This window comes from Petaurus breviceps, unplaced genomic scaffold (assembly GCF_028583685.1).
Source record: "Petaurus breviceps papuanus isolate PSGF00001 unplaced genomic scaffold, PetGlider_PUasm1.0 138, whole genome shotgun sequence".
NCBI lineage: Eukaryota > Metazoa > Chordata > Mammalia > Diprotodontia > Petauridae > Petaurus > Petaurus breviceps.
In genome coordinates this window covers 10,714,547-10,733,464 of record NW_027185694.1, presented here as the reverse complement: position 1 = coordinate 10,733,464, position 18,918 = coordinate 10,714,547, and the positions used below count along the sequence as shown (strand labels likewise).

The 18,918-nt window shown below is 38.9% G+C and overlaps 1 protein-coding gene and 1 long non-coding RNA gene across 2 annotated transcripts in view; one reads left to right on the top strand and one right to left on the bottom strand.

The window, feature by feature from the left end:
* Window positions 1-7,988, top strand: part of LOC138175245 (uncharacterized) — a 19,130-nt gene extending 11,142 nt beyond the window's left edge. The window contains exons 3-4 of the long non-coding RNA XR_011171959.1: window positions 4,708-4,894; window positions 7,877-7,988. This is a non-coding gene — a long non-coding RNA (uncharacterized lncRNA). The remainder of the gene's footprint in view (window positions 1-4,707; window positions 4,895-7,876) is intronic.
* The window catches only part of PRUNE2 (prune homolog 2 with BCH domain), a 320,598-nt gene that overhangs the window by 47,063 nt on the left and 254,617 nt on the right, over window positions 1-18,918 (bottom strand). The window contains exons 10-11 of the mRNA XM_069105659.1: window positions 7,874-7,953; window positions 4,985-5,185 (exon numbers count right to left, since the gene is read on the bottom strand). Of these exons, the coding sequence (XP_068961760.1) occupies window positions 4,985-5,185; window positions 7,874-7,953 (281 nt within the window). The remainder of the gene's footprint in view (window positions 1-4,984; window positions 5,186-7,873; window positions 7,954-18,918) is intronic.

The following is an 18,918-nucleotide window of genomic DNA, read 5'->3' as shown; positions in this document are numbered from 1 at the left end:
CTTCCTTCCTTCCTTCCTTCCTTCCTTCCTTCCTTCCTTCCTTCCTTCCTTCCTTCCTTCCTTCTTTCTTTCTTTGCAGAAGTGGTGAACCATGGATGTGGGACACATCACTTGCTGTGAGATAAGGTTAAGATGCTCATTTTGCTGAACTACCTCCCCCCTCTTTTTTATTCTTTATTACAAGAGATGACTCATTGGGTAGGTGGAAGAGAAGGACAGACTCATAAACGAAAGTGATTCAAATGTAGCAATAAGAATTAGATTCAAAAACAAAAACAAAAACAGGTCCGACTTACCTTATCTATTAAATACCCTAAGCATGGCAGTAGAAAGAATGCTATGCTGGATGTGGGAGAGCAGGGCTTAACTTACCACAGCCTAACTATTTAACCTTGCTCTATAGAATTTAGAGGTAGATTGGACCACAGAGGCCATCTTGCCCAACCTCCACCTTTTAGATAATCACGTAGGTAGTATGTATCAGAAGCAGGATTTGAACCCAGTGCCCTAACTCTGGACAAAGTCAGTTGTCTTTTTAACTATGCAGCACTAGGCTTCAGGGTCCTCATCCATGGTGGTTGGGCTGGACAATCTCTAAGGTACCTTTTTGATCTGAGGGTGTGTGAAATTCTAGATATGGAAGTCACATGACTGACCGGAGGGGCAAAGAAGTGGAATCACAGGCAGGGTTGGGTGAAGCCAACTAACAACCAGCTCTGAGGAACCAGACTTTTAGAGTAGATGGGTGGCGCAGTGAATAGAGCACCAGCCCTGGAGTCAGGAGAACCTGAGTTCAAATCCAGCCTCAGACACTTAACACTTACTAGCCATGTGACCTTGGGCAAGTCACTTAACCCCAATTGCCCTGCCTTCCCCCTGCAAAAAAATAAAAAAGAACCAGACTTTTAGAGTAGATAGGTGGTGCAGTGAATAGAGCACCAGCCCTGGAGTCAGGAGAACCTGAGTTCAAATCCAGCCTCAGACACTTAACACTTACTAGCCATGTGACCTTGGGCAAGTCACTTAACACCAATTGCCCTGCCTTCCCCCTGCAAAAAAATAAAAAAGAACCAGACTTTTACACTTTCAGGGTGAGTATCTATGTCTTGAAAATGAAAAACTACAAATTAAGACTTGGATTCTTTGATTTGTTGAGATAGTCTATAGACTGAAGAAAGTGATGGAGAAAATGTTAATATTGTAAATTAAAAATGTGTCATGCATACTTTTTTTTTTTGAAAGCTTGTTGTTAAACATCTACCAGCATAACCCGGGACAGAGTTAGCTTTTTACTGCAACCTTCTATAAACTAGTGGTCACAGACACCTTTGGTAGCTTGGTGAAGGGAAAGCACGTCTCAGAATAATTTTTAACAGCATAAAATAAAATACATAAATTACAAAAAACAACCCAAATTGTATAGAAACACAGTTATCAAAACATTAATTGGAAAAAAAAAGGAGTCTATAACCTATATCAAATCTCTTGCTTTCTCAGTAAGGGGAGGAGGCTTTGGAACTCAAAATTTTTATAAAAACCCAAATATTAAAAAAAAAAAGTCTACAGACTTAGGATTAAAAACCCTTGCTGTAAACTGTGAGATATTTAATAGGTACTTAGTTAATATTTGGACAATGTGTACATATTAACCAGGGAAGCATATGACACAGTGGAAAGAACACCAGATTTGGAACTAGAGGAACTCCATCATGCCATGCTTGTATGGCCCTGGGCAAGTCACTTAAGCACTCAAGGCCTAATTTTCATCAACTAAAAAATGAAAAGGTTGAACTATATAATCTCAAAGGTCCCTTCTCGCTCTAAATTCAGGAGCCTGAGATCTTATATAAGCTCCCTCCCCACGTGAAATCTACATTCCTCTGATCCCAATTCGAAAAACCCAGGAGGCTGCCCCCTCATTTAGGTCAAAAGTACAATACAAAGTCATACGATGCCCTAGGCAAGCTGGGGCTGATTTGGCAAGCCGACAAGTTTTAGGCCTGGGGGAGAGCCAGAAAGCTGAGTCTTTGGAAAGAGTTCCAGGCAGCTGAGTCCAATTGCAGCACTTTCCCAGTGTACTTAGGAAGGCTCTATTACTCTCTCTCCTTCATCCCCCAAGTTTGAAAGCCTGGATTTTCTAAGAACCAGTGAAGGCAGTAGGTAGGATGAAACCGTAAACCAAGATCCTAGGGAACACAGCTTTTCATCCTTTTATTTTTGTCTTTGTTTTTAATCTTTATGCCATGTCTGTCCCTCTCTTAAGCTTCCTCCATTCCCCTTCAGGTTTCTTGTCTTATTCTTGTATCCCTTCTGCCTGTGTACAGATGCTACTTCACCTTAAAAACCTACACTCTGCTTCTCTCTTTACTTTGCAGTGGAAATTAAGATTAGAAGAAAAGAAAAAAAAACCAAGTCACAGAATTAGTTTATGTCTAGCCTGTTTTGTCTCCTAGATCATAAATTCCTTATGGTGTCTATGTCTTTGGGTTTAATCATATACGTATCATGGGCACTTAGTGCGTTGTATTCTGCTTAGTTTGTTTTTTGTTTGTTTGTTTTTTCCCCTGGTCTTCACTTTGACGAAATTGGCTTCTTTCACTGATCAATCTGCTGACCCACAGTATGGTCTTTTGGGCCAAGATTTGGATGATTTAAAAAAAATACATGCTTGATAGGGAAACTCAAATTAAGTATTTAAGCATATCAGTGTAATTTATTATTAGGTCAATTCAACAAGCATTTGTTAACTACCTATTCTACAACAGGCACTATGCTAGTTGTCAGAAGCAGCAAGACAAAAATGACAATAGTCTCAGTCCTCAGGGAGCTTACCCTCTACTGTTATTGGAGATTCAATAACCTACTAAACTTAAATGATCCCTCAAGTTAGAATAATAATAAGAGAGGGTCTTGAAAGGTAAAAATGGTGCTTTCTGCTAGGGGTTGTCTGTTATGTAATAAGTAAGGCGTTACCCTATTTATTATTCATAAAATATTACTTGTATAGCTATACCAGAACAAAACTCACAGTCTGTTTATATTATATCTGTCCACTTCAAAAGACACATGTTAGAGGTAGAACATTTTTGCCTATTTTTTTTAGTTCAATACCCTTCTTTGAAACATCACTAACTTATCTTCTAGCCTGTTGACTCAATTTAGTTAACTTATTATTTCCTTGCGTGGATATGCCCAGATGCATCTAACATTGTCAGAACTTTGTAGGTTCGTTGCTTAAAATAGCATTTGAACCAACTAATTGCATTTTAAGATTCATATGGATTTGAAAAATCACCTTTTAGTAAAAAAAAAAAGTGTCAACTGAATTTTCAGGGTTAAAAAACCCCCAGAGCTTTGATAGTTGAGTTTCTACAGAACAGTGTTAAAGAAAAATAAAGGGAAGGGGCATGTCAGCAAGTGATGGCTTTAATTACCAGCTTTCTCTGACATTACCCCTTTGCTTAGCACTCTTGCTATTTCTAAAAAGGCCGGGTTCACGTGGCATCGCACAGCCCTGTAGGACGCCCAGCAATGAGAGCAAGGGCAGAGTGGGAGGAAGAAGCTGAAGTGTACACACTGCAGCTGTGCTAAATGGAATATGAAGAAGCAGGAGAGAAGTGAGAGGAAGAAGTGGGATGGGCAGGAAATGTGAAATCTATGAAATCCAGAGGGAGGCTGAAGACCTTCTTCCCCTAAGTGTCTAAATTTTGACCCAAAGAATTGAGTACTTTTCTAGCCATAAGCATTCATGAATATGACCAGAATTCACTGATTCTCTGGGTGAACAGTAATAAAATGGAACAGACTCACTCATACAGGACTTGGAAAAGCTTGCTGGTGGACTGTTTCCCTCTTCCCAGCCCTCCTGTGGAACCTTACCTAACTACATTCTTGGGTTCTGTGTGTGTATGATTGCAATAAGGAACTTCCTTTCCCGATTCGGGCTGCCACCTGTTCTATAACTTGAGATAGCCTTAGAGACTTGCCTGGAGGGTATTTGAGAGGTTAAGTGACCTGCCTAGGGTCACAAGGTAATATATGCCTTTCTGATTCTGAGGCCAGCTCTTGATCCACTAAGCCACACTGCTTTGCAACTATATTCTTATAACAATTAAAAGACTAGTAATAATACAGGTTAAAGAACTAAAAAATGCTGTAGTATATACTATTTCTCTTATAAGACTTGATTTTTTCTATTCTTTTCTCTTGAAAAGGACAGAAACTGTGACAGCTAGGTGCCGCAGTGAATAGAGCACAAGCCCTGGAGTCAGGAGGATCTGAGTTCAAATCTAGCCTCATACACGCAACACTTATTAGCTGTGTGAGCTCGAGCAAGTCACTTAACCCCAATTGCCTTGCCTTCCCCCCTCCAAAATAAAAAACGGACAGAAATTCCCATAATCTCTCTCTTTAAAAAAAATACCATGATTGATCTCTGCAAACTTCATACATCTTAAATAAACTCCTCTGTTATTAAGTGAGACACAATTTCCATGATGTAATTCTTAAAATAAAAGCTTTACACTTATACAATGCTATATTGCTAATGATACAGTTAGAGCTTGGTCCAAACTTCAACAAGCCACAAAGAAAGAAAGGAACAGAATGCTGACACATAAATCTTTATATCATTACGTGTCAAGCACTGTCCTCATCCTGTCAGAGGCTGAGGCTCTTTTCTTTGACAGTAAGTGTTCACTTCCCCAGGCCACAGGGGCTATCCAAGAGTCAACGGTAGATTTCCTGAAGGGAATTGGGCCAGAGAGGGCTATTTTGGGCCTCTGCACGTCTTCTCAATATCCTGCCATTTTCTGTGACCACCTTTGACCTCAGATATAACCGGTAGTTACTAGAGATGATGGAGAGCAGCCAAGGATATCAGGTACAGATCGAGGTAAGAAAACTTTTACCACTGAAGCTCTAACGTCACTTCCTTTCCCTTCAATCTCCTTTTGCCTTTAATCTCCCCAGCCTAGTACATTACCATGGACGGTGTATTCAAAAGAATCGGCTTCATCAGGGGTGTCCAGATCGTCCACATTGATGTCAATCTCATCTGGGCTATCTAGGTTATCATCGGAGAGAACAGATCCTTCACTCTGGTCCAGAGAAAGGTTGATATTTGGGGCTGTGAGTTTTATCCTCCGGGGATGAGAGCCATCAAGATCCAGAGAATTAGGTGGTTCTACAAAGACAGCAGAAATAGCAATATTAACATAGGCCAGTTTTATCTCGCTAGTAACTGGTAACAACATCTCTTTAGGATGTAAGCTCCTCTTAAGGAGCTTTTTTCAAAGTTTTTTTTTTTTAGTGTTTTGTTTTAACATTACAAACATTTACAGATTATTCCCACTTTAGGAGAAGTTTCTTATAAAAAAATGTAAAACTAATAAAAAACAGTGACTTCATATGAAAATGTGCACATTTCATATCTGTACCACTCCCTCATCTCGCTATTTTTTTTTTAATTAAGAGAAATCTATTTTTTCTCCCTCCCACTCCTATCCCATTGGGAAAAAAGAAAAAAACAAATTTCTTGTAACAAATATACACAGGCAAGGAAAACAGATTTTATCAATGACTACAGAAGTAAATTGACTGTGGTAACACAGCTTGTAAATGTTAAATGTGGGACCTGAATGAACCAAGGCTTTCCTGACTCTGTTCAGCATTCTGTCCACTATAGATAAATTAAAATGGCTGTTCTTTATTTAACACCATTTTAGTCACAGTCAGAGATACAACAAAGAAAATTACTGACCCAATGGGCCTAGTTAGCATCACTAGTAATGGCAATACTCCTGCAGTGTTTAGAACACTTAGCCTGGAAGTCAGGACACCTGCATTCAAATCCTTCCCAGACACTTACTAGCTATGGGCAAATCTCTCTCATTTCCAGTTGCCTCATGTGTAAAATGAGAGGGATGGACCCCTTGGCTTCTAAGTTCCTGTCCAGTTCTCAATCTATGATCCCAGGAACACTAACATTCAGTATAACAGCATCTGTAGTTACAAGGGAGCCGGTGTAACAGTCAGTGATGAGACTCTCATTGCTAATGCCTACAGATATTTTTATGTTTATTTATCTTTCTGTTCCAATGCTCCCCCAAGTCAAATAACTAAATAAATGTCCAGAAGCAGAGTTAGGTGGGTACAAGTGGGAGCCATATAAACTTTTCTCACTTGCTTAAATACTGTAAACTGGTAACTACACTGCTTCTTTACACGCAGGCTAACAGGAACAAGATGAGATGTTCACATATACATCAAGTGACCAGTAAACCCCAAGAACTTCAACTTTCTGTTCATTCTCACTCAAACCTCAGTATTTTAAATGAATAGACTGAAAGTAACTCAGCATAGCGTATTCCTGAAACAGGTCTCTTAATTATGCAGGCTCAGGAGCCACATTTTATTTTCAGTAACTTACCCACAAACCCTTGAGGGTGGGCCCCAGAGTGGTTTTACATAATTAGAGCATTGAACTGAAACAGACTGCCTTCTTGCTACCATATTTCCTATAAGTTTTTCATCTTTTTAGCATAGATTTCCATGGAGCATCATAGAATTACAAAATGATAGAGTTGGAAGGGCTGGGGGGGATCATCTCATTTAACACCCTCATATTAGAAAGGAGGAAAGTGAGGCTCAGAGAGATCAGAGCTGCAGAGGGCATTAGAGATCATACCACCCCTACCCCCGGCCCCCACACCTCCCACTCCCAGAGAAGGACACTACGGAGGCCCAGAGGGCTCAGGTGACTTGGCCAAGTTTGATGAGGGGCATAGCTGTGCTGTGAACCCAAATTTTTTGAGTTTCTCATTATGTTGTCGCTCAGTCATTTTGTTGTGTCCAACCCTCTATGACCCGATTTGGGGTTTTCTGGGCGAAGATGCTGGAGTGGTTCGACATTTCCTCCTCAGACTCATTTTACAGATGAGGAAACCAAGGCATACAGAATTAAGGATTAAGGCCAAGGCTCACAGAGCTAGGAAGTATCTCAGACCATATTTGAACTCAGGAAGATGAGTCTTCCCGACTCCAGGCCAGGCACTCTATCCACTTCACCACCCATCTGCCTTTTCCATTATATCACATGCCTTTTGTATTTAGTGAACTAGGGCTGTAATGGCAAATCTGAACAACCACTCTAGAGCAGAGACACCTTGACAACAAAAGTCTGCATAGTCAAAGCTATGGTCTTTCCAGTAGCAACGTAGAGCTCGAGAGCTGGACTGTAAGGAAAACAGCACCAGAGCGTCAACTCTTTCAAACTGTAGATGTGGAGGAGACTTTTAAAAGTCCCTTGGACAGCAAGGAGGTCGAATCAGTCAATACTTAAAGAAAGTAATGCAGAAGGTCAAGTGCTGAACCAGAAGCTTAAATATTTTGGCCACATAATGAGAAAATAGGACTCACTGGAAAAGACCCTGTTTTGGGAGAAAATGGAAGGCAAAAGGCGAAGGGGACGGTAGAAGATGAGGCTTCCTGGAAGCAATGAACATGAGCCTGGACAGATTTCAGGAGATAGTGGAGGATAGAAGGGCCTGGTGTGCTATGGTCCACAACATCACAAAGAGCAGGATGAAAATTAACAACAAAGTAGATAATAATCATAGCAACTAAAAGCCCTGAGAGATGAAGTGGAGGCATAAGAGATATGGCTTCAAATGCAAATTATCATTGGTTAAATCAACTATGAAATTAACATAGTAAAATAACTCCAAACTCTCAGCAAACCCTGCTCCTCCACCCCCTTTTTTTTCTAGCAATAAAGTGTTTGTTAGAAGCACAGGAAATATTCTTCTCACTGAATAGTTAAATGTCTTGGGTGTGGAATGTTGCTAAGAGAATGAACTAATGTTTTTCTCACCAGGTCTCATGTCTGCAGAATTGGGACTTAGTTCTCCCTCTTCAAAGGGGATGTCCATTCCTACATCATCTGCTGGTGGTCTGAAAAAAGCAAACAAAGAGTTAAAAAGAATGGCTATTTCGGTTGTTTTCTTTTGAAAAGTACCCAAAGATTCTTAAAAATGTCTCTGCTTTCTTCATGGAAAAGGCAGGTAAGACAGAAATTGGCAATACTTTGAGGTTACTTCTAGGGAAGGTATCACTCGGGGCAGGAGCACAGTAGGTCCAGGAATGACTGGGTCAGGCCAAGGAGAAACTTACCTGGTTCAGTCCTTACCCATCCCTTTCAAATTGAACTCTTCCTTATGACAAAGAAAGGAAACCAGGCAGTGAATAATCCCTTGTCAGGGAAAGGAAGGATTCCATTTGGAAGATTTCAAATTTAATTAATTTTCTTGCTAACCGGTTTCTAAGCTGCCAAAGGAGTAAAAGTGCCACCAAAATGTAAGTGTAACAAATTTTAGTTATACAACCTTTAAAAATCCTATCTTAAATTTATATTCCTTCAGAGTTTCATTCCCATTTATCCCAGTTGGCCCACCCATGGCACTACTCTGGTTATTTACCTAGCCTAAAATTAAATCTAATTTAGGTTTTCAGATTCAAGGAAGGTGCTTTTCCCAGGTGTAACAGAGATAAGATCTATGACTATTTGCTGTACTCTACACAAACATCCAGTCATCCCCTTTTACCTAAGTTGCAAAAGAATTTAAAAATTTATCACAGAAGATCTCAGAAACAGGGGAGGTTGTGGATATTACTTTTGCTTTCTGTTTTTCATCTTATCTAGGCATATGCAAGATACTGTATAGACATGTCATCACAGGACAGAGCTTGGAACTTTCCCTTTAGCATCTAGCATAATGGACCCTTGAAAATATATATGCATATGTATGTATGTAAGCAATATATGCCTCTGTGGGTATATGTGCATGTATATACACATGGATACAATATTTAACAGTTGGTGTTATGCATATACAAGTTATTTTTATGTATATACATATACACACATATATAAACAGTTTTCAAGAGATTTACTAATAACAAATGACATGAAAACATGTTCCAAATCAATCACAGTAAGAGAAATACAAATTTTTTTTAAAATTCAGGTTTTAACTATTTCTTTCTAGTTGAGAAAGATCACAAAAGATAGGAAAGGTCACTTTTAGAGGGGCCATGGGAAGATAGACACACTGAAGAAACAATGATGGAGGTGTGAAGATGTGATTCAGCTAGTTTGTATTTCAGTTTGAATTATGCAAAAAAGTCATTAAACTCTCTATGTATTTTAACTCTGCAGTTCGACAACTGGGCATAGGACCGAAAGGAGGCAAAGGTAGAAACAAAGATCTAATCTATACCAAAATATTCATTTTGCTAGCACAGAACTGGAAGCAAAGTAGGCGTCTATTAACTGAGGGACAGTTGAAAATTATGCTATGTGAATTTACATACGAATATTATTTTATGATAAGAAAACATGAATATGAAGAATATGGAGAAAGAAGGGAAGATGTACATGAATGACCGAAGAGTGAAAAATATAGAACCAAAACAACAATATACACAACTACAAGAATATTAAAAGGAAGTTGAAGTCTGAGTATATAATGGAAGGAAAGAAAGAAGAATGTATAAACACCTACTATGTGTCAGGCACCATGCTAAATGCTTTATGAATATTGTCATTTTATCCTCGCAGCCTCCCTGGATGGTAGGTTCTATCATAACCCTATTTTACATTTTAGGAGAGACAGAAAGAGGTCAAGTGACATGCCCAGGATCACACAGCTAGTAAGGGTCTTACACTAGATTTGAACTCAGGTCTTCTTGATTCTAGTCCCAGCACTCTATTTCCTGTACTATCTATCTGCTTCTAAAGGGGAGGCAGGAAACCCTGAACAACCCCAAGACAGGGGAGGCCCTGGAGAAAAGATAATGAAGCCTACCTCCCCCCTCATGGAGAGAGGGGGACTGCTAGATCAGAGTGTTATATATACACTGCCAGACAAGATTTCTGCATCAGATATTTTTGCCTAATTGCTTCTATTTGTCACAAAGAAAAGTTAATTCTGGCGTGGATAGGTGAGAAATGACTATGATGCAAAGAAAAAGCTATCAATAAAACATATTTTATAATTTCAAAAGAAAAAACTGTTGGGAGCTGTGCATTCAGAGATGACTGTAACGTCAGTGGCTCATGTTTATGTATCGCTTTAGGGTTTACAAAGAATTTTCCCTCCCAGTGACTCCAGGAGGTAAGAAGTAGGATTGTTATCCCCATTTTACAGCTGAAGAAACTGAGATTTAGGTTAAGTAAATTGCTCTGGGTTACACAGCTAGTAAGTGTTGTTACCAGGGCTCAAATCCAAGGTAAGTGCTCTTTCTAATACACTACACGTATGTTAAGAAACAGAGACAGACAGACAGACAGACCCTCTGATGTCAGGAAAATGAGACATTTACAAAAATAATTATGGTGTGTTTGTTAGAATGCGATGAATGCACGTATAGGAGAGGACAAACAGGAATAAGTGATCTGGGAAGGATTGATCCCCAATAGTTGTAAGGACCAGGGAAGATCATTTAGAAAGGGATGTAGTTTTACATCTGAAGCTTGGAGGATATTTTAAATTTAAATCAGTATTTATTCAAAACACCATTTGACTCCATAATATCCCATAGTTTGGGGCAGAACCTTATATGTAAGGCATGCCCCTTAATGTAGTCTTATGCCTATATCTGCATTGGTTTGAGCAATTCTGGTTGTTGTTCAGTCGTTTCAGTTATGTCTGACTCTCTGTGACCCTATTTGGGTTTTCTTGGTAAGGATACTATAGTGGTTTGCCATTTCCTTCTCCAGCTCATTTTACAAATAAGGAAACGGAGGCAAACAGGATTAAGTGACTTGTCCAGGGTCACACAGCTAGGAAGTGTCTGAGGCCACATTTAAACTCAAGAAGACTCCCTAACTCCAGGCCTGGCGCTCTGTGCACTATGGTGCCACCTAGCTGCCCCTCTGGGGCATGGAGCACCTGAAAAATTTGAGAGGCCTTTGGGCTATGAGCAATGAATAATAAAGAATTTATTTATTTTTATTATATAATTTATATATAATATATATTATATTATACACACATATATTTATTCATATATTTTAATATATATTTGTATAATCATAAAGTTTGTAAATTTCATTACTGGGGATACTGTTTTAACTGAATTTTGTACCTCCTGCAGCACCTAGCCCAGTGTTCTGCACATGATTCAACAGAGGTCTGTTTAATGAGCAATGTAAAATCTCAGTTGGAAGGATAAATCATTAACCAAACTTAACATAGGTGCTAACCTGAATTATATTTAGGATGATTCTTTAAAGTATTAATCAAAAAATCAACAAGCATTTCTCAGTAGCTACTATATGCCAAGTCTCACATGTATCCTGCCCTCAAGGAGTTTCCATTCCTTTGGATTATAATGCCTTCATTTCAGGAAACAGGGACCTTCTTAGGGCCCAAGATTCAACTAAAGATCTCAGATTCTAAATACTCCCTTGGTCTATTTATGCCTGTTAACCATCTGGAGAGAGCTCACAACAAGTAACTAGTTTTTCAGGATTTAACTAAAATCCTATCAGCTGAATATATTCACTATAAAGAAAATATTTTCAAGTCCTAACTAATGGACCATGACAATTATGCTTTGTTGATCAGGACACACACACACACACACACACACACCCCTACTCTTACTGCCATCCAATACAACAAGTCTTAGAATATGTAAGACATTGTTCCGGGGGCTCCAGAGACAAGACAAAACAAAACAATTCTTGCCCTTCAAGAAGCTTACCTTTTATTGGGTAATACAACATGTAAGCACGCAAACATACAGATATATGATAATTTGAGGAGGCAGAAAATACTAACAATTTGAGAGAATCTTCCATAGGAATAACGCATGAGTGAATAAATGAAAAAAAAAACTGCTTGCTGTGTGCAGATATTATGGCAAGTGCTGAGGACCCGAAAAGGGGCAAAACCACGTAATTATACATAATTCATCACAAGGATTTTTCGCTTCTTCCCTTTGTATAATACCTAACTTCTCTAATAAAATAGTATCAGCTATAGAAGGCGTTATAAGGACACTTGTAAAAATAAAATAAACACTAAATGCAAATACAAAATAGCAAACAAGAAAAAAGGGTACTTGTAATAATTCTAACAAAAAGGAAAAGTGGTCTAAAATAGGGATTCTTAACTATTTTCATGTCATGGACCCCTTTGACCTTCTAATGAAACTTACTTAACCCTTCTGAGAATAATGCTTTTAAATATATCAAATAAAATGTGTAGAATTGCAAAGGAAATAAATGATATTGAAATATAGTTATCAAAATATTAAACAAGTACATGGACTCCAGGTTAAGAACCCCTGAAAAGGATATATATATATATATATATATATATATATATATATATATATATATATGATTAAACTTAGATTCTTCTGTAGTTTTCATCATTATGCTTCATTAATTACAGATGTATATGCTATTATATCCCAACAAAAATTTTATTGACCGCTGAGATGGCCACCACTTGGATATTCGTCCATATATATGAGAAATTCAATGCTGAACACAGTCTAGAGGGGCTGACAAACTTATGTGCTGAAAAGGGAAAAGATCTTTGTTTTTTCAAGTCTCTAGGAAAAATAAAACAAAATAAAACATATTCTATCAGGGAGATGCAGGGAAATCAATGGTTGGTATGAAAAATGGTAAAGTGTGGAACATGAGGTAAGGGAGTGGAGGGAAAAAAGAAGGATGAAAGAGGAAAAGGATTAAATAGTTAGTTGAAATAGAAAAGATAGGGGAAAGAATTGAGACCATGCTAGGAACAGGGGGAGAAATTAGCACCAGAGCTAGAAGAGGGGATAGGCTAGAGCATAATCAGAGAGAGATCTGAATTGTACTTACTTTATTCCCTTTAACATAATTAGATTAATTCAATAATTTTACCATGTCCCCTGAGCAGCAAAACATAGGATTTAGTAAAGAAAGGTACTAGAGCAATTTCTTAGACCAGATAAGTAATCCTGCCACTGTCTCACCAGAAAATCAGTCAGGCAAATTACTCCATCCTCCTAGAACAACTGATTAGAGTCTGAGTTTTCTTGGCTCAAAAGTGTCAATATAGACCAGAGCTAAGGATGACAAACAAAAGCCCAGCAACGAGAGAGCCGAGTCCGTAAACACAAAGTGACACTGCTCTGGTTGCTAAGGAAAGATGCCCTGTCCATCTTTGCTCAGTGACATCTTTGCTTCCACCTAGAGGTTGTGTTCAACACTGTGATTTTTGGTTGTTTTTTGTTGTTTGTTTTTTTGGTAAGGCAGTTGGGGTTAAGTGACTTGCCCAGGGTCACACAGCTATTAAGTATCAAGTAGCAGATCTGAGGCTGGTTTTGAATTCAGGTCCTCCTGACTTCAGGACCAGTGCTCTCTATTCACTGTACCACCTATTTGCCCCCCCAACACTATGATTTTTAAAGATGTCTAAGATACCCAGGAAGATGCTTTGGGGTTTGCTTTCTGTCCTGGCTGACCTATTTATTTGCCATATGCTCAGCCCACATTCATTCAGGATCATGCTCATGGCTATATGTTGTGTCTGTGGTGTGTGTGTGTGTGTGGTGTGCGTGTGATGTGTGTGTGTGTGTGTGTGTGTAGTTTGATAAATAAGCTTGACATAAGGGACAAGAAGTCACCAGGACAGGGATCAGAAGTATAGACAAATGTGTTGCATAAAGTGATATTTTGTATCTCTGGATCACATGTTCATTATAAAGCAGCTGTGTGGGGTATGGAGGTAAACTGGGTCAGGAATCCACTTAATGGAGGACAAGTGAATATTATGAGGAGACAGCTGAACCTTGCGAAATCCTTTCAATCACTGTTAATCCCCACACCCCTTGACATTAGGTTAAGTAGAAAAATCAAAGCAAGGCACATTTTATGTCCATTCAGCATTTCTGAATTTAAGGGAATCAGCATTTCTTTGGTGTAACTGGGTTGATTTGTTTGAGGCTGAGTTTTCTTTAATATGAAATGAGCAGTGAATTAAACTTGGAAACCCCCCCCCGCCCCGCCCCAACCTCTGGATGGTAATGTTTCCTGACAGGCAGGTACAATGAGAAGCAAGCAATGAAACCTTGCTGGGAGTAAAGCATCCTGTAGGCCACTCAGCCAAATGGGCAGCAGTATAAAATGGTAAAGGCCAAGGTGAAGGAACATGTTTTTGCAAAGTTTAATGTTCTTTTGTGGAGTGAGGGAATTCCCACTGTATTCTCTGGGGGCTCTTCTGGTCTATGTTTCCTGGACTAATAAAAAAAGATTTTCTCTGGAGACTGAGTGAAAGTAAAAATAACATGCGAAATGACTTCCTTAGGATTATGTGAGGTAAGCTTTTCAAAGTTAAACTCTTAAAGGATTCAAAGTTCAGAATTCTTGATTAATCAGTCATGCTTTTAGATACCAGTTATGTGCCTTGCACTATGGCAGGACTAATTAGACGCTCCTGATTCAGACTCTACCCCTCCCTATAAAATACCTAGTCTCCTTCAGCATCCCTGAGTGACCTCAACACATGTAATGACTGTAGGAGGAATAGAAAGAGTGTATTTTAATGATGCACTGAGTTCTGTGAGTAGCCTCTCTCACAGGACCATCATGAACTTCCTCTTCCTGCCCTAGAACACAAGATTCCCTCAGGATTCTAATTCTAACTTTGTCCTCTGCTGCCTATAACTGGACTGTGTGTACCCTGACCCCTCCAGATTCTGGTAGTCTCTCTTGATCTATCTCTCCACCCCTCCATCCCCTTATATCCTTCAATATCATTGGTCAAGTCACATAGACTTATCCTACCAGTCAAATAAGGCAAATAAAGGACCCTTCACATTGCATCCCTTGTCTCTTTCAAGAAGGCTTTTAAGTCCCAGCAACAGAAAACCTCCTACACTCAGCTTAATTAACCATATGCAGCATCAAGGGGTAGAAATCTGTTTCTAGACAATAACCTATGTCTATGTTATTTTAGATCACTCATTCTAGTGATCAACTGTCTGCAATCACCCAGCACTGCCTCCTTGCCTCACTGTAGGACAAATAAGGAGAGTAGAGTCAGAAGGCAGAGGAGGAGAGAGTAGAATGTGAGCTTCAATGGGAAAAATAAGGGGGAATTGAAAGAGCAGATGAAAGTGAAAGATAGAAATTAAACAACATCTGGGCTCTTGATCTGACAGCTCTTCTCCCTCTGAAACTTGAAAAAGTCATGCATTTCCAATCTTCCTTCATTCAGATATAAAATAAGGAAAGGAAGCTTGCTTGGAATTAGTATAAGGACTCACTGAGTTGTGTTTGCAAAGTACTGCCCAAATTTTAATATTTCCCATGGTCTAGGACTTATTCCCTAAGGAAAAGTCAGACATTTCTGACAGTTCATTCAGGCCACTAGACTATCATTAATCAATAATCAATAGTTAATCAATAATCAACAATACTATGAGGGTAGTAAATACCCTCATAGCTTGCAAACATACCTATTGTATGGACTAGGAGTATATGTGCTTAGAAGCTCTGACAGCAATGAGAATGCATAAATCTTCCCCTCTCAAGGAATAGTCAGTTTTGAAATCAATTAATCAACAAATATTTACTAAATGCTCACTATGTGCCTCACCTTTTTAAGTAGTCACTGGGCATACATACAAACAAAGATAAAAACAAGGTCCATTGCATTTAGAAGCTTATATTCTAATGAGGGAGACAAAATGCAAAATAACTATGTGTATATATATATATATATAGTATACATGTTATATTTATAATATCTACTATATAGACATATATACTATATGGTATATATGTATATATACATACACATATGTTTACACACAGAATATTTGGATACATACATAGTATATCTATTTACAGTATGTGTGTGTGTGTGTGTGTGTGTATATATATATATATATATATGTATGTATATACAACATAACTAGAAGTTAATCCCAGAGGGGAGGCACTTGGGGAGTGGGACAGGAAGGAGTGAGGAGACAGGAAAGGCCTCTTAGGGAAAGTAAGATTTGAGAGGAATACCAAAGGACTCCAGGAATGTCTTGCCTTTCCTAATCCTAGTTAAGTTCACACAATCTGCCTATGAAGGTTAGTACAAAACTTAGCCTTGGTTGGTCAAGAGGAGAAACTGAATCAAGTACAATTTTCTCATATTGTACCTCTTAAATTCTGAATTTTTAAAATTCCACACAAATATTTAGAGAACCTTGGGTGCCAAAAATCATTAGAAAAATGCTAAGCACTCAGCAAACCATCATTTGAGCTGTTTATTAGTGGGAACATCATACCATCACTTCCCACTCCCTAGTCACCAGAGTCATGGCTATTGTTCCATATAAACACAAAAGAGTGTGGGCAGAAGAATGGAGAGCAGAAAACCCCACCCTCTGCTCAAGTTTCTCAGGATGGAGGAGGTAGTACCCAATTTTGATAAGGCCATTCCATTCCATTCCACCCAGTGGGCTGCCTTTGGGGCTATTTTTATCATAGCCCCTTTTCTCTTAACTTTTGAAAGACTGGTGGCTAGTTTCTAAAGTTTTCTGAGTCTATTCACAAGGGAAGAAGGCGATGGTGGAGTGGCCCAAAAGCAGATTCAGAGTCAGAGAGATGAGAATACTGGATCAACTACTTAACTCTCTGTATCATTTAACCTTAGTGGGTCCATTTTTCCTCTATAAAATGGACAGATTGAACAAGAAGATCTCTCACAAAATGAAGAAACATCTGTAGAGAGGCCCAGGTCAGCTATCTTTCTTTTCTCTGTGTTTTTTTTTCCTTTCTCTTTGCTTTCTTGTACTTTTTCTTCTTCCATCTCTTCCTCTTTTCATCATTCTTTCTTAGTTTAAGAATTCTCCACTCTTAAAATCTTCTTGTTCATTTTTGTGTGTGTGTGTGTGTGTATGCGTGTATGTGTATATTTTTCCCTCTTCTCAATGACACTCCTGTGGTTTTATATAGCACTTATTTCCAAAGGGCTTGACACATTTTCTATTAGTCTAATCAAATTTCACAACATTCTGGTGATGCAGGTGTTATGTCCTCGCCTCACAGATGAGAAACCAAAGTACAAAAATGAAGTGATTTGCCAGGGCACACAAGCCTAGACCCCAGATTCTGACACTCTACTCAGTCCTACTATTCTCTATCATCTCGGTTCCATCATCCATATTTCCTTTCACCTCTCCGGGTCTCTATTTCCCCCACCTGTAAAGTGACAGTGTTAGACTACATGAACTCCAAGGTACATTCCAAATCTACATAGATAACCTTATGAACTTTAAGGTTAGAGAAAGCCTTTTACATCACCATTTTTTCCACAAGTTCTAGCAACTCTGACCTCCTGAATTACTCTACCATAAACAATTTCTGATAGGCCTGGGAAATGCAAACTGGAGTAGAATGTAAGTGGGAGAATGGATGGGAATGAGTATTTATACGGTGCTTGCTATGGTTCAGGCACTGTGCTAAGCAATATTTACAAATATTAATCTGATTTGATCATTTCAACAACCCTGTGAGTGAGGTAGGCTATTATTATTGCCATGTTACAATAAACAGAAGTTAAGTGACCTACCCAGAGTCACACAGCTAATAAGTGTAGGTCTTCCTGACTCCAGGCCCAGCTGTCTATATGCTGCACCACAGCTGTCTCTAAGTATGTCGCATATTCCCTTCCTTTAAATTCTCTTCTACAGTGCCACCATGGAGAAAATATTTAAAACAGGAACTCTGAGGGTACTGTATGATTTCTGATTTAGAATCTGTTACCTGATATAGCATCACAGAATCCTAGAATGTCAGAGCTGGGGATGAGTAAGGGACCATTTAAGTCCAACACCCTGATCTTAGAGATGAGGGGACTGAAACCCAAGAAAGACCAGTGACTTCTCAAGTTCACTCTGATTTAGTGACAATCAGAAGAAACATTTTTCAAAACTAAGAAAAAAAAATATTTTGAGATTTTTTTTTACTCCATTGCCCCAGTTTTCTTTGCCAATATTCAAAGTATAATTAGTCAGTGAAGAGTCTTAATTATATAAATGCACACCTGCTTTAAGCCCCAGTTCAACTCTGTGGGGATGGCACTGTGTAGTGGGGGAGGGGGAGAAGAAAAATGCTGGAGTTGGAGTCACTGGATCTGAATCTGAATCCAACTCAGTCACTTATGATGTGACCTTCACCTCTCTACACATGCTTCCTCATCTGTAAAATGGGAGACTTTGGCTAGGGGTGGGGAACCTGTGGCCTTCTAGGTCCTCGGGTGTAGCCTTTTGACTGAGTCCAAGTTTTACAGAACGATTCTTTTTATTAAGGGGATTCATTCTGTGAAGTTTGGATTCAGTCAAAGGGCTGCGCTTGAGGACCTAGAGGGCCACATGTGGCCTCCAGGCCCCTGGGATGATCTCCAAAATCCCTCCCAGATCTAAATATAAGATCTATCAGAAAGGATTGTAATTCTTTTTTTTTTTTTTTTAAAGCAATCGGGGTTAAGTAACTTGCTCAAGGTTACACGGCCAGTTATTTCTGGGTGTGGTGCTAAGTATCTGAGCCCAGATTTGATCTCCAGGTCATCCCGACACTGGAGCTGGTGCTCTTACTCACTGAGCCACCAGGCCACCCCTAAGGATTGTAATTCTTAATGACAATTAAGACCGCTGTCCTTCATCTAGGTGTTGTTATTGTATCTTAATCTAAGAAAAAAATAATGAAAAGGGAAGTGGAAAAAAATGGAAGAAGAAAAACTGCAAGAAAGCAAAAAGAAAGGAAAGATGTTTTCAACTGGACTCAGACTGGTCTCTCTTCTTGTCTTCTTAGACAAGATATATGTGTGTCCATGTGTGCGTGTGTCTGTCTGTATA